Source organism: Cygnus atratus, chromosome 5 (assembly GCF_013377495.2).
Source record: "Cygnus atratus isolate AKBS03 ecotype Queensland, Australia chromosome 5, CAtr_DNAZoo_HiC_assembly, whole genome shotgun sequence".
Taxonomy (NCBI): Eukaryota; Metazoa; Chordata; class Aves; order Anseriformes; family Anatidae; genus Cygnus; species Cygnus atratus.
Genome location: NC_066366.1, coordinates 10,877,867 through 10,903,134, shown reverse-complemented (window position 1 = coordinate 10,903,134; position 25,268 = coordinate 10,877,867). Strand labels below are relative to the sequence as shown.

General features: G+C 48.0%; 1 protein-coding gene across 1 annotated transcript; it reads right to left on the bottom strand.

The window, feature by feature from the left end:
- Positions 1 to 7,570: 7,570 nt before the first annotated feature.
- Positions 7,571 to 10,368, bottom strand: DBX1 (developing brain homeobox 1). Its single transcript, XM_035550391.1, has 4 exons — positions 10,020 to 10,368; positions 9,625 to 9,726; positions 8,260 to 8,462; positions 7,571 to 7,948 (listed from the first exon to the last, which is right to left on the bottom strand). The coding sequence occupies exons 1-4, from the start codon at positions 10,366 to 10,368 to the stop codon at positions 7,571 to 7,573; spliced, it is 1,032 nt and encodes a 343-aa protein (XP_035406284.1).
- Between the last annotated feature and the right edge of the window lie 14,900 nt (positions 10,369 to 25,268).

Genomic DNA, 25,268 nt, shown 5'->3' with positions numbered 1-25,268 from the left:
CATGGGGCCGGGCAGTTAGGAGCTGTGAAGGACCTTAACTTAAGAAGGGGTCCACAGGCAGAAGGGAGGAGGTTCTTGCTTCTAGTGAGATCTGGTAGTAATCCTGACTGGAAGATCATCTTCCATCAAGGAGCTACTGAGTCACATGTAAGTTAGCCTGAGTGTGCCCTGCCAGCAGTGCTCATACTCCACCTCCTCAGCAAGACAGGGCAAGAAAATATGACACAAGAGCTTGTGGGTTGAGAGCCCAGCCCTGCAGGGAGAGCAGGCACTAATTACCATCATGGACAAAGCAGGCTTGACTTGGGGAAAATTAATTTATCGCCAGTGAATAACAGACTAGGAGACGGAGAAATAAAAACAAAACTAAAACCGCTTTTCCCTCCTCACCCCTGTCTTCTTCTCAGGTTCAGAATCATTTCCAGTTCTTCTACCTCTTTTCCTCAACAGGCACAAGGGGTTAGGGAATGGGGGTTGCGGTTGGTTCCTAATGCTTCGTCTCTGCCATTTCTTCTTCCTTACGCTCTTCCCCTGCTCCAGTGTGGGGTCCCTCCCATGGGATGCCGTCCTTCAAGAACTGTTCCCACATGACTCTGTACCACGGGGTCCATCCCCCAGGAGCAAACTGCTCCAGCACGGGTCCCCCACTGGCAGCAGCTCCCCCCAGACCCCCTGCTCCTGCGTGGGCTCCTCTCCATGAGCTGCAGCTCCGGCCCGGGGCCTGCTCCTGCGGGGGCTCTCCATGGGCCGCAGCCTCCTCCAGGCCACATCCACCTGCTCCACCGGGAGCTCCTCCACGGGCTGCAGCGTGGAGATCTGCTCCATGTGGGACCCGTGGGCTGCAGGGGGACAGCCTGCTCCACCAGGGGCCTCTCCACAGGCCACAGGGGAATTTGTGCTGCGTGCCTGGAGCACCTCCTGCACCAACCTTGGTCTCTGCAGGGCTGGTTCTCTCACATTTTCACACTCCTCTCACTCAATAGCTGCTGCTGTGTATATTATCGTTGTCGTTTTAACCTTTCTGAACTATGTTAGCACAGAGGCACCATCAGCATTGCTGGGCTCCAGCCAGAGGTGGGTCCCTTTTGGAGCCCACTGGCCCTGGCGCTGCCTGACAGAGGCCTCTTCTCACAGAGGCCGCCCTGCAGCCCGTGCTGCCATAACCCGGCCATGCAAGCCCAGCACAGCAGTGCTGCAGGCACAGTGCGGCCCTCGGGCCTGTGCTGAGGAACTCAACACCTGTAATCACCCCCTCAGCCATCCTCGTAGCGGAGAGTGCTGGCAGCCCCTGCTGGGCACCGCTGTCCAAGCCACCTGCATGTCCTTGCCTTTTGTTCTTGGGAGAACAACCTTTTCCCTGCCTGCTGAAATGATGAAGAGAGTTATTTTCTGTTAAGAAAAATCCTGTAATAACTCAACTGGCCAAAAGAGGACAGTCTCTTCTACAGGCAGGGCCTGACCAGCATGCTGTGTGTGGCTCTGAGGCCTGTTTGATGCCACTCCTCTCAGGGTTTCCTCACCTAAAGGGATACAAGGTTGCTCATGATGTTCTCTTATCATAGTGTCAGTGCTAATAAATAGCATGTTGAATGATACCTGACTGAGCCTGAGCACCTTTCTCTTGGGGGTCGCAGTGAACCAGCACCACCCAGTGCAAGGCAGCTGTTAGGACACAGAGTTCTTCCCAGAGAACAACATCAGGTGTGGTAATTTTTTTGTAAGGGAGATAAAACTAATTAAAAGCAGCATACCTGGTGCTTATGCAAGTTCATTAAAGTGCTCCTCAAAGGTCCTGGCTGCTCTGATGGGCTTTCGCTGGTGTTACATGCATGTCCTTTGGGTTGGGATGGTGGTGCTGGAGTCTCTTTGGGAGTTTGAACAATGTTTTTCTTTTATATCAGGTTCAGTCAAGGCCAATAAATAAATAAATAAAAATGCAGAATTTAGATGTATTTAAGATGCCTGCATTTTAGAATAAAGGATTTAGTAACAAAGGCTGGCAGAAGGGATGATCTTCTACACCTCTTCCCCTCCAAGCTGGGCATTTCTGCCCTTAGAGGTCTGACACACTGGCATGGCAGTTCCAGGTGCTAGATCATCTGAAATCAGAGCAAATCAAGTAAGACAAACCAGTTCTCTGCAGCTTTCAGCTCTTTAATGATCATTTTGGGCCCAGGTACCTGCCAGGGGATGTGCATTTGGCAAGGGGAGAAGAGGAAACACAACCAGGCATGAGGCCTAGCCTTATTCCTCTTGACAGCAGTAGAGCGCATAGCTGCCATGTCAAATGCTACCTTAAGCTTCCTGAGTAAAGATTTCTTGAAGGCAGTCAGTGTTTTAGGCACCTGAACTTGGGTCTCCCTAGAGGAGCCTGCTTTCCCTCTGGCTGGGGTCAGTGCTGGCAGCTCTGTCTTTCGCAGGCCTCAGACTGCTCCGGTGGCTGCTGGAAATCCAGGCCTTGTGTCCTGGCCTCTTCGCCTTTAAGATCATAATCTTAAATCTTTCCTGGATGAGAGGTGCTCATCAAAGGAGGCAATTTAAAGTCTGTTTGTTTGTTTGTTTGTTTTTTCCCCCCAGCTTAGCTGCAGCATTGCCAATGCAGGATGGCTAGCAAGAATTTCTTGCCTACTGTTGTTAGGAAGGACAGTGTTTCATAAAGATAGGATAAATATGTTTTACTGTGTATTGTGTTAACAGCTATGGCTTACTAGATGATTTCTACTTGTACAGATGTGTTCTTTCATGGACACATAGAAGAACTGGCACAGTGCAACGCGGGGCTACCCGCTGTGATGCCCTGGTGCTGGAGCATCAACCTTGTTTTGTTCCAGCGCTGAGGTTTCAAAAACATCTGGTGCCACCATTCAATGTGGAAATTATTCCACCTCCATGACAGCAAGGAGGCGTTCCTGCCACTTTCCCGCCTTTTCAAAAGCATAGAGTTGTATTAAAACAAACAGAAAAATCCCTGGCCAGCCGTTTTGTACTAGTCACAGCAAGATAAGCTGGCTTGGGGGAACATGGGGAGGTGGCCTCTGACATTCCCTCTGTTGATAGTGAGCGATGAAACCTTTTACTCTTAGAAATAGACCCAAGCTGAGCTCCCTGTGTGATGCACACCAGGAGCAAGCCCAGGTGTCAGCAGCTCCTTCTAAAGCAACTGGAATCTCTCCACATTTGAGGTTAATGACTCAGTTTTTATTCTTAACAGGAGGCAGAGGAAGGTGTAGCTACTTCTGCAGCCTTCCCTTGGCACAGCTGTCCTGCATTAGTCATCCCATAGTAGCTGTGAACTCTCGGTCAGGAAGGAAACCCTCAGCAAAAAGGAACATGAAATGGGAGCATTTGAGAGGGGACTGCATTCCTGCAAGGTGCAGGTGGTGAGTAAACACCAGCTTTATACCTTGATATTAAGGTCTCTCTGAACTTCAGATGGTTGTGTTTGGTGGTCATATGGTGGTCTTTTCACTGCAAAGAAAAAAGAACTTTGTTGGAAAAAAGTTAGTAAGATCGTTAAGTTTCACATTTTAGGTGTGGGATTTTCCTTGTTAAATAGCAATTCTAGGAAATTTTTTGTTTACTAAGGATGTTTGTCTGGCAGGATAAGATTTAATGATGGTATGCTGGAAAGAGTGGTATAAAATAATTATTTTTGGTAATGATGTTCCAAGCACAGACCAACTATAAAGACCAAAAGGTGTAAGATGACTAGTAGGTTGTTGAACACTGAGTCAGAAGGGATTATGGATAAATGGTATCTGCTCAGATTTTTGAATGTGTTCTTTGTTTCTATATTATGGTATGAGTGATGGTACCTGTTGTTTTTGGAGTACTTTATGATTTTTTAATGTGTCTTTTAATTAAATGTTTTTATAGATTACTGAACTATGGCTTTGTACTTAATAGACTTGTACAAACAGAGGTTATAAATAACTGTTATGGGGTTCTCTATCGCTTACAGAGCTGATATTCAGATAACAATGCATTGTCCAGGGTACCTGTTGTTGATAATGCACACAAGAGCTGTTTTACTGGAATGAACATGAAGTAGATTGTGCTAGCTGCTGTTTAATGCATGTTTGTGTAACCTTTTAGGTATGGTTGGGAGATGCTGCGTTTTTGGATAGGCTTTAAAATACTTGCTGTTCGATTTTCCTTTGTGTTCTGTGAGATAAATTCTGCATGTGCTTGATTTGTTCTCTTTGTAATGGTCTGCTGTATGCTATCAATTGCTCACAGCTGCAAGGTGTTAGAGGGGTAGAAGACACTTGAAATAAGTGTCCTGGCCAGGTGTGTCCAATTACCTGATTGGGGAGTAGCTGGAGATCTTGCATGCCTTTGTTAAAAGGGGTTGTTGTACCCTTAATTAAGTGGCCTTTGTGATGAAAGCTTTGTTTCAGCAGAACTCAGCTACCTGCAAGCAAGGGAAAAATATTTTTCTGTGGTGTGTGTTACTAACTTAAAAATACCTAGGGCGTTATGTATTAGCTTTGCATTGTAACATATGCTTGACTCACATTTAAGGCTGAAGAGTTTGTTTAGCAACATCTTTTTCCAATAGTAAGTCCATGGAGGTAGATCTTGTTTTTTCTTCTGGTGTGTATAGCATCATACTGCTTCCTTTCTCACTGGGCCGCTCTAAGTAATACTGCTGTGTTCCCAGTCCGAATGCTTGATCCCATCACAAGGGCTCTGACAGTGAGTGAGGCTTGCTTGGAAGGACTTTTTTTTTTTTTTTTTAGCCTGTCATCAATTTTCTCTAAATAAATACAGTTGTGCTCAATCCCTCATTCTGCGTATGTTGTCTTGCTCCTTGATTTCTCCTGGGTCACACCAAATGTGAATGTGGCCTGGCCACGTTGAGGAGCTGTGGAAAGGGTGAGGGAAATTTGAGCTGATATTTACCAGGGCCGGGCGGTATTTCTTGATTATTGTTAGTCCCAGGCTTTTAATATTACACCAAAAAATCAAGCCAGTCTTGGATGGGACTTCTGGCTTCTTAAAGTCCATTGCCTACTAAGGCAAGAGTGGTGCTTAGTGCAAATGATCAGGTACCGCAGCCTACTGGCTATAACTTAGGTGCTGGGACCCATGGAGCCACCTAGCAACACGATCCTTTGTGTACTAAAGGAGACTGTTCTGTAGACCTCCGTGAAAAGCAAAGCACTGCATTTATTAGTCAAGAACTATCATAAATAATGTTATCTGATGTCTAAACATGAGTTTGTCTTTTTAACCGTCTTTATGAGCTCTTGTTCTAGAAGAATACTGTGTTTTCTTTTGTCTCATGGATGAAAAGACTTGTGTTGTGGATATGAGGACTGGGGTTTCAAAGTTGTTGTGTGGCTGTTTTTTGTTTTCTAAAAGTGACTGATACATCCAATAAAATGTAGTGAAAAAATCTTAGAAAAAGAAGGAATAGAAATGGTTATAGACATGTTTATATTGGTGGGTTTGTTTCGCTAAGCGAATGCTGTCCCAGTAGGAAGAGCACGGACTGGCAGTTCTACAGCCTGTGTCAAGTCAGAAGCAAGGGTGGGAGATGATTTTGTTTTGTTTCCTATCTTGGAAGCACTTGCTTCCTTTCAGTCAAAGACAGAAAGTCCTCCTGCACTTGTGATGTTGGTGCTCAGGGGAGGAGTGCTCTGATGAACTTGGAAATATTTTCTCAGCGGGTGGCATGTTCCTGTCCCTCTGCATGTGGCAGAATGGACAAATGTTTTTCAAACATATATTGTAGATGTGGCATAACATACTTAGGCTGTGATCTCCCTCTTCTAGAAGTTACTAAAAATATATGTTTTTATTCCTGAAAGGATTAAAAAAAAAAAAAAAGCTGTTGTCAAAGTTAAAAAGTACATATTTCTCCTGCATATTCAGAAAGAACATGAATAAAGGGTTTTTTTAATGGCTGCATTTTTGGGAGGCTACTGAGCTTTGAAGATATAAAAGAGGATAGACAGCCTGAGAAGGGGGAGTTTCTGACAACTAGGTCTTGGGAAGAGCAGAATTCATCCTGATTCAAGTGTCCTAACTCATACTGCAATATGTGCTAGGTTATCTTTTTAGAGATTTAAAACCTCTCCAAATGAGAACTAAGTTCTGTGAGGGTGAACACCTTCTTTCTTCTTTCTTTTCTTTCACCCATTTGATCACTGAATCCATTCCTGTGCTATTTCTGCACGTACTTAATATGAATATCCCATGTAGTGGAGCTCCTGTAGATTCGACAGGTGGCGTGGATTTTACTGTGGTGCCTGATAAAAACTAAGCAAAGAACGATCAGGCTAGTTCCATTTGTTTTAGCTTTGTCTTACCAGAACTATTTTCTTTCCTTAGAAAATGGTTTTGTTTCTGGCTGCCTTACTTTACTGAATTACTGTAGTGTTGATAAAGGATAGTTTTGTTTTGTTTCCCTCTTTGGCCCCAGATGCAACCTACAGTAGCTTGCAAACAGGAACCAAGTAGTGCTGAATGACCAAGCTCAGAAAGCTACTTTATTTTATTTGACAAACATTTGCTTTAATATATATACACATATTTAAAGTCTGTACACAGTAAAATACAAAATAAAAGCGTTTCTTTATAAGTTACACAATTAAACAGCTGCATTTGTGTGTAGTTTAGCTGTTGTTTCTTTAAAAAAAAAAGAAAAAGGGAAACCTTGTTGAGCCGTTGTTATATTCATTCACAATAACCTTGGTATAAAACATCCATACAGAGTAAGTGTACAAAATAGCGTACAGTTCATATAAGCTGTGCAAAGACAGCGAAGTTCAGTCAAAATCAAAGAGGCACATCCACTTTCCTCTGTCCACATCACAAACAGCAGAGGCAAAGTGGAAAACAAACACAGGCCTGTGGGCAGAAAAGTGATGTGCCTACAGTGCTTGGTAGGGAAGAACGATGCACAATTAAAAGGGGAAATAGATAAACACCGGAGGTCCCCATTGCACAAGGCATGCTGTTACCTTATACCTTACATCAGCAGCGGTGATGTCCAGGGGCTTGTTGTGCGGGTGCCGTGCTGCTTGGGGTGAGCGAGGGGGGAGGCGGCGCTGGGCTGTACCTCCTTCACGTTACTGACCTTTGGAGGAGCAAGCTGCAAGGTCAGACGGTCTTCAGGTTTCCACGTTTTAGTAGCTGCTGGAAATGCTCTTGAACAGTGGTAAAAACGGCCGCGGTGTTTTTATTTTTGTTGTTGTTGATGACGGTGTTTGGTCTGGAAAAAGCATTTCCCGCTGTAGGATGCGCTCCCTTCCCTGCTGTAAGGGGAGGAGCTGCCTGGTGCTTGCTTTCAGGGGAGTACAGCTAGCTGAGCACGTGCTGGTTGGGAAGCGTGGAGAAGGGGTTATGAGAAGGCTGACTGATGCTACAAGTATGAAAGCCTTCACGTGGGACACAAAATAAGGAATACCTCTGAGCAGGGAGGCTTACGTCTGTGTGGTAAAGAACCTGCCCTGGAGAAGCATGTGGACATGCAGGTGGGATGTGGCCTCTTCAATTTATAGCACTCTGTTATTTACATCTTTGCAATGTCCCCGTGCAATGGTAGGGGCAGGCAGGTGACCTAAGAGACCGTGATCTCCTCCTCTTCTTCTTCCCCCTCATCATCCTCTTCCTCTGAGTCTGAGAAGTCTGAAGGTTTGCTGGGGCTGCTGGAATGAGATGGGGAAGGAGGCATCTGGGAGTCCAGTCTGTCCCGCAAGTGCAGGTGCTCTGGGGACTGGTGGTAGCTTAAGGGGTGCCGGGGGCTGGGCAGGCACGCGATGGGAGCTTCCTCTTCCTCCTCCTCCTCTCCTGCGCACTTCTTGCCGACATCGCTGAGGTCTGGGTGAGGGTTGAACTTGGTGGGGAGGGTTTGTTCTCTGCAGCCGCCAGAAGAGAGGAGCTCTCTTTCCTTGGAGTTCCTCCACTTCATTCTCCTGTTCTGGAACCAGATCTTCACCTGGGCGGGAGGGAAGTCAGACACAAGCTGTTCAGTAAAGCAGGAACCAGTGAGGCCCTGCTGGCTGCATGCCCGTGTCGGCCGTGTCCGTGACGGAGCTAACAGGAATGCACAGCCTGATCCTGGCCTCTGGGTGGTAGGGGGGTGGTAGGGCTGTGATCCATCCCAACCAGGGATCGTGCTGCTCCCATGGCTCTGGCCAACGCTCACGGCCCTGCAGCTCTCCCCTCTCCCATCCCTCTTTGCCCTCCCCTGCTCTTGACCCAGCCCTGGCTCTTCTTGCCCCCCTTCCCCGCCATCACCCCGTTCACCTGCGAGTCCTTGAGGCCCAGCTTGGCCGCCAACTTCTTCCTGTCGGGTTTGCTGATGTACTTCTGCTTCTGGAACATCTTCTCCAGTGCCTTGCGCTGCACGTCGGAGAAGACGGCACGACGCAGCATGCCGCGGCGGGGCTTGCCGCGGGCGGCCAGGGGCCACGAGAAGGTGCCGGGGATGGGCACGACGGCCGAGGTGGCTGTGGGAGAGCGAGGGGGCTGAGCGGAGGGCACCCCACTGGACGGGTCAGCTGGGGCCCCAAAAGGAGCCTTCTGCCCAAATAACCCCCCAGTAACCAGGATTAGAGCCGTCGGCTCAAACACGTGAGATGTGACAGCGGTGGCCTGCTCTGTTGGGGGGCTCAGGGGTCCCTGAGATGGAGGTGTAAGAAAAAACCTCGCTCTGCTGCTCAGAAGCACTTGTTGTTTTTTTTTTTTTTTTTTTTTTTAGAAAAAAGCTTTTATCGTCTCAGATCCTTCTTTTTATGCTTGAGATGAAAATGAGGACTTTGCTAGCTCGAACAAAACCAGCCCTCTTCAGACGCAGTTCTGATCAATCGGTATTCGGCTTCTTATATTAATCTCTTCTCCTCCCTTCTTCCCTCCCTCCCTCCCCCAAGTTGGAGAATTCAACCCGAAGACATGAAAAGTATCAGCTAATTAGCACATTGCCTGGCTCCCAATGGCATTGGTATGATAAAAAGGGCAGAGTTTTGCCTTTAAAAAAAAAAAGGGGGGGGGTAGAACCTCCCCAAGAGAGACAGAGATGCTAATGAAGCGTGAATGGTAATTGTGTAGTAATGAACTAACAGAAAAAGACTGAGGACAAGCAGCTAACGCCATATATTATTGGGACAAAAGAGATTTACACTTTCAAACTAAACACAACGGCATGCCAGGCTCCTCGGGAGAATACTGATGGCACAATCGTCTCTTTCCCCAAATCATTTTCATTAAATGGACATGAAAAGCTATTTATAAAGCTCAAGTTGTTTTTGTTAGGCTATTCACCCGCCGGAGAAAGGGAGCAAATTCCATTATCCGGAGCGTGAATGGAGGAGCTCGGGGTATTTCTTCCTCTTCCCCCCTTCCCCTGTTTTCCCTTCACATTAATGGCTTGTTGGGGTAATTAGATTTGGGGGGATTATTGCGAGCTGCTCTCCCCGCATCGGGCCGGGGCGGTGCGGGCAGGACCGCGGTGTCCCCCCCCCCCCCCCCCCGCCCCGCGCCCCCCCCGTTTCCCCGCGTCGGGGGCGCGCCGCAGGTGCGTCGGGGGCGCGCTTGGCGCGGGCACGCGGGAGCTGGCCGCTGCGGCTGTGGTGCTGAAAGAGGGCAGGGGGCCGGGGCGGGGGGGGGGGCTACCTGGGAAGTAGGAGGATCTGATGAAGGGCTGGAAGGATCCGTCAAAGTACGGGAAGGAGAACGCCTTGGGGGGGCCGCTCTGCAGTACCGCCGGCGAGGACTCTAGGAGAGAAAGAGGGTTAGGCTCCGGGGGGGTCCTGCGGCCGGGGACGAAGCGGATAGGGAGGCCGGGACGGAGGCTGCAGGGAGAGAGGAGGGCAAGGCAGGGCAGGGCGAGCTCGGGGCTCCGCTGCCCCCGTCCAGGCGCCCGCCCGCTCCCGGCGCCGAGGCTGCGGAGCCGGACCCCGGAGGGTCCCTGCCTGCCTTCCTCCCTCCTCCTCCTCCTCCTCCTCGCCCCGAAGCCCGCTCCCTCCCGTCCCTCTCCCCCTCCCCTCGCCGCCCCCACCCCCGCTTACCGGCGCGGGGGGCGGAGGCCAGGATGGCGTTGACCCCAAACTTGAGGAAAGTGGAGTCCCCGCCGGGGGAGGCGGAGGCCGGGGGCGGGCAGCCCCTCCTGGAGGCGGCCGGGCTGCCGAGCTCTGGCGTGGCCGCGTCCGTGCGGGCGGCCGGGGGGGACATGCTGGGCGCCGGGGCGCTTCGCGGCGGAAAGGCGGAGGGCCGGCCGATCCGGATCAGGTCCTCCACCAGGAATCCGGAGTGGCCGGAGAAAGCGGATTGCAGCGACTGCGGCAAGGTGAGGGTGGGCGTGGGCCGCAGCAGGCTGGGGTACACGGCCGGCGGGGCGATGAGGCTGGGGAACATCATCGCCGGGGCCGCCCGCCCGCCCGCCCTCCCGGCCGTCTGCCTGCCTGCCTGCCTGCGTGCCCTCTTGCCAAGATCCCGCTGGCGAGCCGGGCAGGGTTCTCTGTGCCCTTCCTCCTGGATGCGGGGTTTTATAGTGGTCAGCCCCGCTCGGGCTCTTTGAGCGGTGACAGCCCCAACAATGGGGTTCAACAAAGTTCTCCTCCGGAGCTTCATTCACCGGCCGCCCCGGGGCTCCCCATTGGTCCGGGGCCGCAATTTATGATTGGATTAGACTTCATAAGCACCCCGCGCACAATGGCCGAGCCACAAAGAAAGTGTAGTCATCAATTTTGCATATTGACCGCCTCTTTGGAAGACGTCGCTCCAAAGGCTCCCAGCAGGGTTTTGTTCCGAGGCAACACACACAGGCTAATTAAATGCCTATTTAAAAGTTTCGAATGACATCTTGCCTCGTAGAAAGGGAATTATTTAAAGAAAGCACTAAATTTATTTGCCGCTCCCCCGCTGAGGTTAGGAAATAAATCAATAAATATTCATCTAAACTCTGCTACGGGCTGTCAGGAAAGCACCGGCTTTGGGGGCACGGAAAATACAACCGGGAGAGCGCGGAATGAGGCTGCGGCGAGGGGGAGAAACGTGCCGAGAGCCGCCGGGGCTGGAGCCCGTCCCGCAGCGGGACCCGCGGCTTGTGGGGTGCTCTCGGTGTGGGGGGGGTCCCCGGGCCGGGGAAGGGGCTCGCAGCCGCCCGCCGAGGGGGGTGACTGCTTGGGGCCGGGGTAACTCGATTCTGGGAATGGGAAAGAGCGAGGCGGTTTTGTAGGGGCTGCTCCCGCTCGGGAGGGGAGCTTCATCTCGAGCTGATAACTTAGCGGCGGGGGAGGAAGAGCTTCCCCCCGGCCGGGGAAAGGGAGGCGGTGCCGCTGAGTTTGGGGGCGCTGGGCTGAGCCCCCCCCCTCCCCCCCGGCCGGCAGCCCCCCGGCCGCGGGGTCCGATCGGCGGCGCAGCAGCGAGCGCGGCTGTGGGGCAGGGCGGGCGTGTGCGCGTCGCCCGGTGCGGCGCGGTGCGGCGCGGGTGTGCTTCGTGGCCTTTGGACGATGAAAGCGACTATTGACAGCGGTTTTACCTGACTTCTCCGCTGCGGAATATAACAGATGTGTTAAACGTCCTATGTTTTAAAAGCACCCCATTCAGCCCTTTGGTGCGGCTGAACCTTTGCAAGCAGAAGTGTGCAGCTCAGCCGTGCAGCCTTGATCCTATTAACCATGAACTAACTGTCACCTTCAGCTGTTTTCCCTTTTTACTTTTTAACACAAAGCTTTCTCAAAAATCTTATTAACCAGCTTTATTTCTCTCGATGGTTTTTGTCCGGCCGTTTTGTGTTGATTATCTCCATGTCGATGCTTTAACCATTCAATAAAAGTGCATCTGCGATTTATATCACATTAAGGAAGAAAGAAAGTCTGTTAAACCTCTCCCCTGATCCAAATCAAAAAGTTATTTACTAGGGAGGGTGGAACCGGCCCCCGAAGCCTCCGCCGGGGATGCTGCCGAGCCTCCCCGGTGCCGCAGGCTGCCCTCCAAGCAGACGAGCATCTGCGGCAGGGGACCGGCTCTCGGTAAGCATCGCTTTGAAATAAACTTGGCCGGAGCGTGTGCCCCCCTCCCCCGCCGCGCTCGTCTCCACGCTTAGCAGGTAAAGCAAAAGGGACAGGACGGGGGGATGCTCGGGGGCCACCCCCTTCCCGCTGCGGGCTGTAGCCCCCCTTGTAGCCCCCGGAGCTTGCGAAGCAGGGGGGAAGAGGAGCCGGGGGCTCTGCCACCGCCACCCCCAGCAGCAGCAGCCCCCGGGGGGGTCTCCGTAGCGCCCCGGCTTCTGCGGTCCTCGCCCCGTGCCTCCGCGGTGGCGCAGCGCTTCCCGTGCCCGTGCGCTCGGGGGCACTTGGCCGCGCTAGGGACCGACTGCTGCTAATTTGGCCGGTCTAAAAAAAAGGGGGGGAGCTGACATTTTCGGCGAGGTTGGGTCAAGCGCATGCTGGGGCACGCGTGGACCCGGTTCCTTGCGGTGCGTCCGAGCATGCTCGTAAAGAATTCCTTAAGCACCAAGGCGAAAGGGACTAGACATCTATTGAAAGGGAAGATAAACCATAAGAAACCAAGAAATCAGACGAAAGGATCTTATTTTAAGCGATCGCCTTTGGAAGTTTCTTTTCAAAGGCGGCGATCGCTTAAGAGAAGGGCATTCTAATGTCCCAGGATAAAACCTGTGACTAATGCCGTTTGACCTATGCTCATGCGGTTTTGTGCTTCCTGCCATTCATTTTAATGTCGTTATCTTCAAATTTATTTCTTAAAAGTCACTCCCTTTCTTTGTCGCCCCCACTTAGGCTAAGAAAAGACAAACGCGGGCGGTGGGGAGGGGGCAGGGCTCGCAGCCTGCGTGTGTCCCATCGGCGGCCGGTAATCCGCATGAAATCGGGGGAGCCGCCGCTTCCAGCCCGCCGGCCCCGCGGCTCGCCCCGGGCGCGGCTGCGCTGCCCTGGCCCGGCCCGGCCCGGCTCGGCCCGGCTCCGGGACCGCCGAGCCCGAGGGGCGCAGCCCGGCCCCGCCGCCGTGCCCGAGCCGGGGCCGCGGGGCGAGGCGCTCCGGAGCCGCCCCGGGGCTGCTCCTTCGGGGTTCAGCGCCGGGAAGGGGAAGGGCGGCCGGTGGATCGCGCAGGGCTTTTCTAGAGCCCCCCCCGCCCCACACCTCCCCTTTTCTTGAAAATCCTTCTATTGTGCCAATCAAGCAGATGGTTTGCAGGAAATATAGCTTGGCCCCGGTGACCGAAACTAATTTTAACTAGCTTTCCAAGCCTGGCACGTTTGTTTTGCTCTTACAAAATAGCTAAAAAAACAGCTGGCAAGGGTGAATTAAACCCATTAAAGACACATTTATAAGAAATTATATTCACATAGGTTGCTTGAACCCCCCTAAGAGGGGAGAGATGAGCGTATTGAAATGAAAATGTCCCCGAACACACTACCCTCCTTAACATCGCCTGAGAGTCTCAAAACATTTTACTAAATAGATTAACTTGACTATTGTTTCGCATCACATTTATCAGCTTCATTAAGTGAATAGCTGAACAAATATATTACGCATGCATGAAAAGCTCTTTTGGGGGCTGCCTTATTGTGTCCTCAGCCCTGACAGGTGGTTAACTGTGTTTCTCTCTCCTCTCCCCCCCTCTCTCTCTGCGCAAAGAAAGAGGGATCTTGGGCAGAGCGCACAGCCCAGACTTGGCAAAGGGACCTGGAGGGGAGAGCTACTTTCTTTTCCCTCGCCATTCATCCTGGCCAGCCTAGAGTGCACGCGGCCTGAAATGCAACCAGATGATCCGATCGTGTCAGAAGTAATTAACTTTAGTTTAGTCTCTGTGTCTTGCTTGCGCTTTACGAACTCCTTCCAAGCCTGTTTAATTTGCGTCCTTTCTTCCAAATTTGATTATTTTTGCCCACTTCGTCCTTTTATCTTTTCCCCAACCTCCACCTTTGTTTAAAAAAAAAAATCTGGGCTCAAACAATCCCTCTTCTTTCTTCTCCACTGATCTGTCTAATAAACAAGCAAACATGCAACCTTCCTAAAACCAGCTCCTTTCATGAGCTAGGATGTGCGTGTCTCGGAGAGCCGGGATCTGCAAAACGCAACGTGCTGCTTCATTCTCTGCCTTAGTTTCCCAATTCTTAACCTTGGGGAAACGGGCTGGGAATGGGGCAGTGGCTGTCGGGGTTCTTGGATGCTGGGGCTGCGGCACTGCTTGCTTCAGTCATGGTGTCTGCCCACAAGGTTCTGAGTTAGACTGCACGGACGAAGTGTGGAGACTGAGGGAAAGCAATACCTTCCCGTTTACTTTCTCCAGTCTGTGTTTCTCTCATTCTGCTCAAGTAGGTATGAAGACTTACTCTTTGGGTTTTCCTCCCCTTCCCGGAGCAGGGTTTATCTCTGCTCCTACAAAACACAAACTCAAGCGGTCATCCTTTGCTTACGACAGTGGCAAATTTCTCAGCTCGCTGACTAAAGAGAGCTCCAAATGGCCCGGTCACCCGCACCAGGGTGTGCTGTGCCAGCTGGAAAGTCACGCTGCCCATCCTGCTGCAAACGCTGAGGACCTGTTTGTGCCAATAGACATCTTTCGCTGAAACTAAGAGCTGTGATGAGGAAAGTAAAGAAACACCGTAACTGTTACTTAGCAAGAAAAAAAGTGCAAAATTTCTTTGCTGGGTTTCTCCAATACTCTTAGGATTAAAATGGTGGAAGTTCTTTTAAAAAAGATTTTTTTTTTCCAGTTGGGAGTGCTGGTGTGATTTACATAAATATATATATATTTTTTTCTCTCGTGATAATTCAAATCACTAGGCAATCAGTGATTTCACCGTGGAAGCCTTGCTAGCCATCTCCTTCAGTGAGGTGGTGGGTTCACAGTTCCAGAAGCAGCCATAATCATTGCTATCTTCATCTGTACATCTCTGGCAAACTGTAGTGGCTCCGTAGAGGAAGAGTCTACATGTGCTGGACTTCTGGGGAAAGGTGCAATACTTAGTTTCTACAGAAATACACAGATGTTTGTGTGGATGTTGATATGGAGTGTATTTAATTTCTGGACCTCTGTCTGAAGAAGAGATGAACTTTGTCCCTTGGGGGTTTACCTTAGTAGAGCTGATGAGAAGTGAGTCAGCAAGCTCTGGTCTGTGTGCTCTGCTCCCAGTTAACTGGTGTAAATTGGAAAGACAGGCAGAAGAAGGCAGATGCATTTCTCTTTGTCCCTCTGGCATGCTTTTCACTGACTTGAGCTGCTTCGGGTGGAGAAAACCTTTGCTTCGCAGGCAGCTCGGCTTCACCATGTTTGGAGATGAAGAGCTCGGCTTCACCATGTTCGGTGATGAAGAGCTCTTCCACTTTCACCCCAGGAAGGGCTGATGAGGTTCTGGTCTCGCTCGCGCCTGTAAGGCTTCCTTGGAATAGCAAATAGCGAAGACCAGAACCTTTCTGAGGGGAGCTTACCCTGTAGAAAATCTGTTTTCTACGTATTTCTAAAAAAGCCACCTTTGTTTTCTCACCAGCCCTGACACTGGGTAGATACCTGGTGAAGTGTGTTCCCCATTTATGTCTTCAGCTTACTGAAAGCAAATGGAAATGTCTTGGACTGAGGAGAGTGCAAATGTGTAAAGGACATTTTAGAAAATCTTTTTACAGTAGCTGTGGCCTGAGTGTGTTGCTGGTTCTGTCAAGGCTGAAGTCAGGGGCAAAACTCATGCTAATTTCAATGCAGTGGGGTTAAGCCCTAGAAGCGAATTTGAATGTGCTTGTCTCTTCAGTACTTTGTTGGGAGAGTTTGGATACTGCAGGGGAAACACCAAAGACAACTGAAGTTCAGAATTAGACAGCCAGGATGTTTGAATGGGGTCTTCGTAGTTCGAAACTGGTTTTCTCAGGTTTCCGGTCCTGCCTGCAGAAATTGGAACTGTTGCACAAAAGATCACCTTTTAGTGGTTGCATTCGTGTTTTCAGCTCTCATCCTGACATGAATTTGGTCTGTCTTCTCCATGCTATTTCTTTAAAAAACAGAAGAAGCTAGGAAGCATCAAATCCTGTGCCTCCAGAAGGGTCCTTAGGGGTACTGGGTAAGATTTAGTAGATTTTAACATTTGACCTAAGGAAATCTGGTAGGGTTGGATCGTCCTGGCATGGATAAGCATTGCAAAATGCTATCTTCTGCTATTTCTGCAGTGTCCAGCAGCCAAAGACAGTTTTTTAAATCTCAATTCTGGTGCTCCATCCCTACTATTTTTGTCTCAAGAAGGACGGACTAATCCTGGGATTTACAAGCACTGATCAGAGTGGAATGATCTGGTAATTGAATATCTTTATTTGGAAAAATTGATTCATACAAGGGCTTGCGTCTGGTTTCGGGTCCCAGAGTACAAACTGGGACTGACTCTAGACGGGGCTGAGATCAGAATTCAAAACTGGGGCATTTGCTCTCAGAGCAGATGGATCAAACTGTGACACAATCTCGCTGTTTCCAAGAAAGATAGAGTTTGAAAGCTTTAGGAAGAACCTTGCCTTGGCTTATTTTACATTTATCATCGTGTCTTCATGAACGTAGGCATTTCCCTTAAGTAAACAGGTAGGGAGGACTTGCTCTAACGTGCTGTACCTGGCTCTTAGTGTCTCCGTGAAGCCAGTGTGTTTCCAACTTGGGATTTGTGCTGGGAGGCTGACTCCAGCACACAGCCAGGCTGTCTTGGCACGTGGCAAAACCTCAGGTCATCCTCCTGGCTGGGCACTTGTCACCTCTCCTGCTCGGGACCCAGGTGTCCCCTGGCGCTGGGTGCTGCGTGGCTGTCCCACCTCTCCTCCCCCAGCCTGCTCACTGGGAGCTACGTGCCTAAGGCAGAAATCCCATCCCAAGCCCCCTCGGTCAGTCGTGTTCCAAGCAGCGCTTTCCTGAAGAGCTACCGTTAAATCACAGGGGCTGTTTATGGCACATATTTTCAAATAATGCCTTCTTTAGGTAAGAGGGCCAAGTAATTACGTATAGCTTTTTAAGAATGTGCACTTTGTTTCATTTTCCTCTTCATTTAAATTCCAGAGTGCGCAGGACTCCCGTTTTTAAGTAGATTTTCACCATGACTAGAGAAGCTTAGTTATCAGTTATGCGCTATAAACAATATGTGGGGGGAGATGTTTTGATCAGAGCTATTCAGCTCTTGCTTGCTAATCTAATTACAAAGTGTAGGTTGCCTGACACAGAGCTGCCTGCACAGAAAAGGCTTTTCTCACACCTGGTGGATTGTTTAGCCAAGCTTTTTAAATGCTTACAGTTTTAAAGGAGGAAAAAAGAAATCTTTTTAAAAAACAAGTTCCTGTGCCATGCAATAGAAAGAATTTAGTGGTTGTCAACATTAGTTTAGTATAAGGGTGCTGTGTAAAGTGTGGGTTCACTTTATGTTGACCTTTGGACATAGTAGCCCAAAACATTGTGTTACTTAACGGCTAAGGAGAGTATGAAAGATAACAGATGTCAGCGATCCTGTTAAATTAAATGTGTGCATGCGTGTATGTATGTGCAGAGATGATGCTTGTATGTTTTTGGGTGTTCATTGTCAGCGCCTCGAGTGCTCCGCAGCTCTGAAAGGGCAGCTTTGAATTGCAGCCCCCAGCAAAACAGTATTTCTGGGCTGTTTAGCCCCCGACTCCTACAAACAAAATAAAGTACCTTGTCGAATAAGGGCCATTGAGCAGGGATGATGGGTTAAGAGTGGGGGTCCGAGGTGGCGGCGTGGGTGCTTGTTTATCAGGGAGGAGTTGTCAGTTGTTCGCTGGGCTGGTGAAAGGAGGGACGCGAGAGTCTGATGGCTGGGGTAGCATTGATGTGAGGTAACGGAGTAATCGGATTGAAAGCGAGCCATGGTATTTATGTCAGTTCACATTTCGTCAAATGAATAATATGAGGTTGCTACCTAGCCCAGGCCTTGGCCCGGGGTTCGACTCTAAAGGCTCTAGGCCTCATTTGATTCAAATATAAATTAATTCTCACTGGAGCGTTGGCTGATTAATCTATTTGCATAATAGTAGAAAAACTGCAGTGTGGTTACTTTTGCGGGGATTTGGACAAGAAAAGCCTTAAATTCATTTGAAAGAATAGTGTGTGAGAAGTCAGAGAAGCAAAAGCACCTCTATAGGGCTCCTGAAGCCATTTTTTTTCCAGACCCTGATGTGCAAAACTGAAGGCTGAACTTGTTCACACGGAGGTCTGCCGCTGTCCCAAAATAAAATTATGTTCTGGGGTCTGTTTGCAGTTAGGTTTTGGTACTTCATGTGAATGGCACTGCTTTCAGAAGCTGGGAGAGCGGCATACTTTATAATTTTCAACATTTAACAAAAGCGAGGTCTGCGGGGAGGAAAAAAAATAGTACGTGTGGTGTGTCTTGAAGAGAAAGTGGGCTTTTTTGCTTTTAAAAGAAAACCCACATTCTGCTTGCCTTGAAGCTGGTAGACATTTTGCCAGTGAGAGGGAAAAAAGATGCCCTAATGGAGCAAAATGCAAGCCTTCCAGTGGGAGTTGTAAGATTCAGTAAGAGTGGATTGGGGTGCACACGTGTGCTGGTGATAACTTGTTCCCTGCTCTCTAGACTCAGTTCAGCACTTGTAGAAAAGTTGGGCTGCTACTTGGGCTCGCTGGAGTTTTAAAGTATTCACAAAGACTTGAGGTATCAGTGTGGTGTTGGTGAATGGTGGGAGAGTCTGGGCAAAGTAGGTGCTTCGTGAGTGGACTCGGCAGTGAAAAAGCCCCTACGTCATACTACAAATGGTTGTGCTCAGAGTTTGGTCATTTCTTTTAATATTAATTACTGAATTCCAACGCGGACACAGTGGATAGAGGATGTGCCTCGCACCCTCTGCAGCTTTCTGCTTCTGCTGGTTGCAAGGCGTGAGATGGGCTCAGGCTGGAGCGTGCAACTTCACAGCTGTCGTTTATTCCTTACTATCTTTGGTTGCTGCTCCTAACTTTCAAGTTTTGTTTTGCCTTTATTATTTTTTCATTATTATTTTTAGCATAGCCCATGAATAGTACGATTCTAGTGTAATTATTTTGACCTGGCTCTCGTGCCATTGATTATGTTCCTACAATATCTTCAGCCTTTTTAGAACAATTTAGGAAGGATATGCTGCTCCTTAGTTGAACACTGTCTTTTTTCGAATGTTTCTGAATTAGGCAAAAGTGTCTGACAAACTGCCACTGAAAAAGGAAAGACCCCTTGTTTATGTAAAAACAAACAAACAAAAAAACCCAACCCTACTAGAGTGCCTGAATGTTCAGTGTTACAACATCAGGGCCTGAAAGCACAAAACAAACTGATCTAAGCCATGGCCATAAAGCAGCCACACCGCAGTATTTTTGTGGCTAATTCTTGTGGAAGGGGAATGCCTGGGATCCCCAGAAGGTTGGGCCATACAAGCAAATGCCATGCCTGATTAACACAACGTTGTTACGAGATAATAGTGACTCTGTTGTCTTGCTCTGGTATTTATGAAGAATAAACAAGACTCAGAAAAAGCCAAGACATCTGCTTTCTGAACAGAAGCCCTTAGTCTGTTGACAACCCTCTAGTCCATTTACTGCATGTCTCTTACACCAAATGACTGATGTAGTTCTGATCGTTTAATCTGGGAGAAGTTGAAGGCAACTGAAATGTAGCCTCTGCGCTAGTCTGACTGACCTGGGTAACGTCCCCATTCAAATGAGTATTTAAGAGAGTACTTAAGACAAGTATAAGTCTTTACTTCTCTTCCTTCCACTGTGTGAAGGTACCAAGAGATGTAATGGACAGAAGACAGCGCAGGGCACCAAGGCTCCTGGGTTCGTTCATTTCATGGTCCTATCTACAGTGTCAAGTGGTGTAAACTGATAAACTGCACTGATCCTCTCTGACTCCGTCCATCAGGTCTGGCCGGAGTATTCGTAGTTTTCATGAAATCTTTTTCAGACTTCCTCAGGACATTGATCTCCCCCCCCTGCCCCCCCCCTGCCCCCCCCCATACATTGCCAGAAATATGTTTAATTACTTGTGTCTACTGCTTAAAGGAAAACCTTACCTTTGAATATTTATTTTTTCTCCATTGTACCCTTGTTGCTTGCTATGTTGTTTTTGCAGTTTAGATATGAACTGATCTTACCTCCAACAATTTCTGATAAGGGAGTACAGCAGAAAAAAAAAGGCATCTTGTTCTTTCTCTATTCTCACATCAAAATCGTGAAATAAGGTTGCGTGGGCCACGAGTGACTAAGAAGAACGGTAGGATGGGCACTGTTGATTTGTCAAACTTATTTCATGTGTATACAATGAACTTATCAGTCTGGGCTGTACAACTGATGTTGCAAATGATGCTTAGAAAGCGCAGTTAGACAAAGAGGCTGAGCTCAGTCTAGCTGCTTGCAGGTGCTGGAAGGTAGATCTGCTCCTCCAGCTGCTTTCACTGTGTGAGTCTATGGTTTCACTGGTGGAAGTTCATTTGACCTCTTTGTCAACCAGTTTTGTTCACTAAAGCAGCAGGAATGTCATCAGGGAAATAAAATAAATGGGTTTTATAATTGAACAAAAGAAATCAGCCCAGCTAGGGATGTGCGTGTGTGTGTATGTGTATAAAAATTTGATTCTTCTTTTCAGTTTCATCTTTATGGCACCATAAACTAATGTCAGGAAACTGAAAGTTTCTTTCTCAGTGGTACTACATCAGTTCATGCTTCACCTGAGATAGATTCTGCAAGTGTGGGTCTGTTCCCTAGCAAAAATATGCCTGACACCTGATAAAGCAACACCTTGGTAGTGAACCATTTGTTCTGGGACAACTATGCACTGCTGGGCAGCTGAGCAGGATCCTTTCCACCACTCTCCTTTTGCCCCTGCTTACCAAAAAGGAAGCATCCCTCTTCAAAGCTAGAACAGGGTGCATCTGACCTCCTCCAACTTGACTTAGCAGTTGGAAGTATTTGGTCCAGGGTAAGTTTGAAAGTGATGACATTTATATTGATTTTTCTACTTTGTTCATCCTTTGTTGTTTTCTTCACATCTTTCTATCCCAGTACTGTTGCAGAGAGTGAGGTTATCAAAAAGGCCAAGGGGAAGTAAGAAGTTTATGCTGATGCCATTTTACACAGCTGGGAAAAGCAACATTCTCCATGTTAAGGGAAGTTTTGTTTTCTTATCCCTATATCTTTCCCTTTATTCCACAAATCCCACTGAAAGTGAATGTATTTAAAACATTTTTTACCACTTTCATTGGCATGCTGGTATTAAACTTTCTCAGTAAATTTTCCCAGTAATTTTTCCCAGTTTTCATAGTACTTAATTTCATTAAGACCAGTCATAATCTTGCCTGGTCTTTATCTGCATGAAAGTTCTCTAAAAATGATAAACAATGAACCTAAAGGCCACCAAAAGAAAAATATGGGCAGTCAACGTTAAGCAATCCTTTTACTGCCATACAAGACTGTTCAGATTCAAAAGGAAAGTATGGTTAACGTTACTAACAGCAGCTATAAATCTAAGAGAATTCATATAGAGATGTCTTCATCCACCATGAGTGTAAAGAAAGGTGCGGGCTCACCTCGAGTACTGTGTGCAGTTCTGGGCACCACAGTACGAAAAGGTTGTAAAACTGTTGGAGAGTGTGTCCAGAGGAAGGCGACGAAGATGGTGAAGGGCCTACAGGGTAAAAGACGTATGAGGAGCGGCTTGAGGTCTCTTCAGCCTGGAAGAGAGGAGGCTGAGGGGAGACCTCATCGCAGTCTACAACTTCCTCGCGAGGGGGAGTGGAGGGGCAGGCGCCGATCTATTTTCTTTAGTCACCAGTGGTAGGACCCGCGGCAGTGGTGTCAAGCTGAGGCAGGGGAAGTTTAGGCTGGACATCAGGAAGAGGTTCTTCACCGAGAGGGTGGTTGCACACTGGAACAGGCTCCCCAGTGAAGTAGTCACTGCACCAAGCCTGTCTGAATTTAAGAAGCGATTGGACTGTGCGCTTAGTCACATGGTCTAAACTTTTGGGTAGAGCTTTGTGGTGCCAGGAGTTGGACTTGATGATCCTTATGGGTCCCTTCCAACTCGGGATATTCTATGATTCTATGAATGTTAGGATGAGTGTAATAAATCCAGAGCTGAGGGTCAGGTGGGCATTCCTGGGTCGAAAAGCCACGAATACCATCTGCATGAAATTCCCGTTTGTATGCTTGCTGTTTGCTCACAGTTGCCTTTGGTAAGGACTTAGGTTGGGTAAGCAGGCAGGTCAGGTTATGAAACTGCAGACAGAAAGGTATCAGGCAGGTTTTCGTGTTTCCTTCTGAGGTTTTTAGCTGTAGAAACACCCTTGCAAACTGTTTCAGTGCCACTTACCAAGACAGGCTCGTAGCCAGGCTTCCCCTTTGGTCTCTGTCCATCTGTACTGTTATGTCTCACATTGTTGTTGGTCAGGGTTGAACAAACCTGTGTTTGACATTTCTAGCACAGTTCATTACTGGTAAAAAGGAAACAAGGAGCTTTTCATGTCTGCTGGTACATCAGATATATGACACAGAGAGAAATGATCTTCCACAGAGAGCTGTAGAAAGTTGAACGGCAGAAGTAAAGAACCAACAATGGGATATGCTCAACAATATTTATGTGAGCTTTGTGTTCTCAGATACACTTGGATGGCAGTGAATTGTCAGTTACTATATCAATCTGCCAAGTATGAATAGCTCTCAGTGAGCTTGAACATTCTCAGGTTAAGGCGTCTGTAAGGCTGCTGGAGATTATGCATGATATTGATATGACCTCAATCTGAGGGCATATAAATTAAGCCATTCCTGAGCAAGGGCATTGGCTTGCTCAGCAATGTTCACAGGGAAACACGAGACATTTTGCAAATGGGCGGATATCCCCTCGGTCAGCGTAGCTCACTGTTTGTCCTCATCCATCGTTTTTTATGCTGCGCTCATCACCACGGCTGCGCAGACAGCTCTAGAGTTTTCACTAAATTGCCTTGATTTGAAGGAGGATCTTTCTGGGAGGGAGTGGCATGATCTTATCTAAAATGTTCTGCACGCACAGTATAGATAAGGACCTTTCACCACTTAAGGGTGTAGAAACTAGAAAGCTGTAAGGGTCGTGCTCATCACTGCCAAAGAGGTCAGGACAGGGATTTTTAAATTGTGTCTGAACGGGTGTCTGAAGTCACAGCCTGGTTACAGATGGTTTACTTAGTTAGAGATAATTATTTGTATTCTAGGAGGATGATCGGCTTCTTGGTTGAATCATGTTGTACTAATACACAGTAATGCTTTCCTTCTTTTCTTTTTACCTTCTATGACAGATGGGCAGCTGTTCCATGATACCTATTTCAGATTCTTGAATAGCTCTGGTAGCCATACATATTCTCTGCCTTCCTTCAGGAAAATAGCCATAGCTGATCAAACTCATTTATGAAAGAAGATCATGTGATAATTCAGGAAAAAGCATGAAAACTTTTCTGGCCAGTAGCCCACATTTCCCCAGGGTCTTTATCTTGTCCCTGACAAAAAGAAAATCTGCCGAATGTGCTATCGTCCTCCTTGCTGTACCTTCTGATAAGCAGCACCTCTGTGTTACCATCCTGGGCAGTATATATTGGCAAATCTGTGCCTCTGTTTTGAAGGAAATTCTATAGATGCAGCTCTCTTTGTGTCTTTGTAGCATGCGAGCGCTTTGCACCAGTGCGATTAACCAGGAACGCTGTTTTCTCCAGTAATTTCGATGCTCAGAAGTTAGATATATGCATCAGCTAACTCTGGTCACGGCTTGTGAGCTGGCTGGAGTCCTGCCCTGGGAAGCTCTGGCGTGGTGCATCAGGGAAGCAGGTCTGCAGCTCCCTTCTCTGAGGCCCTGCCTAATTTTTCTGTCGTGTTGTGGAGCTGGGCTGTTCTCCTTACAGAATGTGTGTACACTCTTATATGACCAGAAATTCACATGCAGATCTGGATTTGCTGCTATATGGGATTATCTCCTGAGGACTGTGGCCTCTCTGTTGACTTCTGGTCACAGACTTCTGAAACATCTGGGTTTGACACAAACCCACGTAAGAAACTCCTTATCCTATGCAGAATGATACTCAAAAGCTGAAGAAAAAAATTCTTACAGGAGCAATATTTGGAGTACTATTGCAGAACCAAAATTTCATAGTATGTTAGTTAACTGATCCTGGGTTTCTGTGGGTCAAGAGTAGTTGTGCAAAATCTGTAATAAAACTATATGGGCGTGTGACTTTCACTGAGATCAGAATCCTCTATTTATATCAGGTAGAAATGTTCACGTAGATACATCATGTGGGCATGGCATAAGTGTCTATTTCTCTGGTTTGTTTGTTTTTTGGTTTGGTTGGTTTGGTTTCTTGGCAGAATGACAAGTCTGTTCTTAATGTAAAAGATCTCTATGATTCTCTGTTTAAGTCCTACTATAGGGTAAGGGAGATTGTAATTTTTGCCATTGTGGCTCCTTTGGTAGGGCATATCTCAGTCAATCCAACTATGTTGAAACTATACTTTTCCTTCAAGGGTAACCATGACACATATGATGGTATAGGTTTTGACTTAGCTGTCATGACCCATTACAATTGTGCCTCCATCAAAACTTCCAAATCTACCAGTTAGCATCTTCATTGTCAAACCAAGATCTAAAAAACATTGCGAATAAACGCGGGCCTCTAAAGATGTTTTTATATCTATATTCAGGTTAATGAATCTGTGTTACACAATTGGCAACTTGCTGATCTAGGACAGCAACTGGAAACAAACAGGATCACAGTATGCAACTTAGACCTCTGGGACTACTTCTGTGTTGGTACTATTAAAGATGACTGCTGATACTTAGTGCTGTCCAGGAGGGCCTAGAAGAGAGGAACGATGGAAAGAGAAGCTGAACTTGCATCCCCAAACTGAATACAGAAGCTTTCTGCTTGGTTTGTATAAGTTATTCAAGATATGATGAAAGAGGAAACAGAAGGGGCTTTCTCCCTCCTGTGTACAAAGGCTCAAGACATGCCACCATGCTGGGGGCATTGTGCCCACCACCTCTGTTAGCCACCAGCCCTGACTGACAGTCACGGCAAATGCTGTGCATACACTTGTTCTGGAGGGATGTGATTTATCCTTCCTCAAGACAAATATCTTAATATTGCAGTCTCCTCTGCTATGCCAGCAGCATGTCAGGGGGCATGCTGTCCGACACTCAGCTGTGGGCTTCAGCTGCTGAGAAAATACTCCGGTTTCAATAGGAGTGCACTTGGTCATGACTTGCATGGGCACGGTAAGAAAACACTCCATAGAAGAGTGGGTGACAGAACGATCC

Coding starts and splice junctions, on each gene's coding strand:
- DBX1 (XM_035550391.1), bottom strand. CDS start 10,368: ATGATGTTCCCCAGCCTCATCGCCCCGCCGGCCGTGTACCCCAGCCTG. Junction 9,727..10,019: donor GGCCTCCGCCCCCCGCGCCG/GTAAGCGGGGGT, acceptor TTTCTCTCCTAG/AGTCCTCGCCGGCGGTACTG. Junction 8,463..9,624: donor CAGATCCTCCTACTTCCCAG/GTAGCCCCCCCC, acceptor GCTCTCCCACAG/CCACCTCGGCCGTCGTGCCC.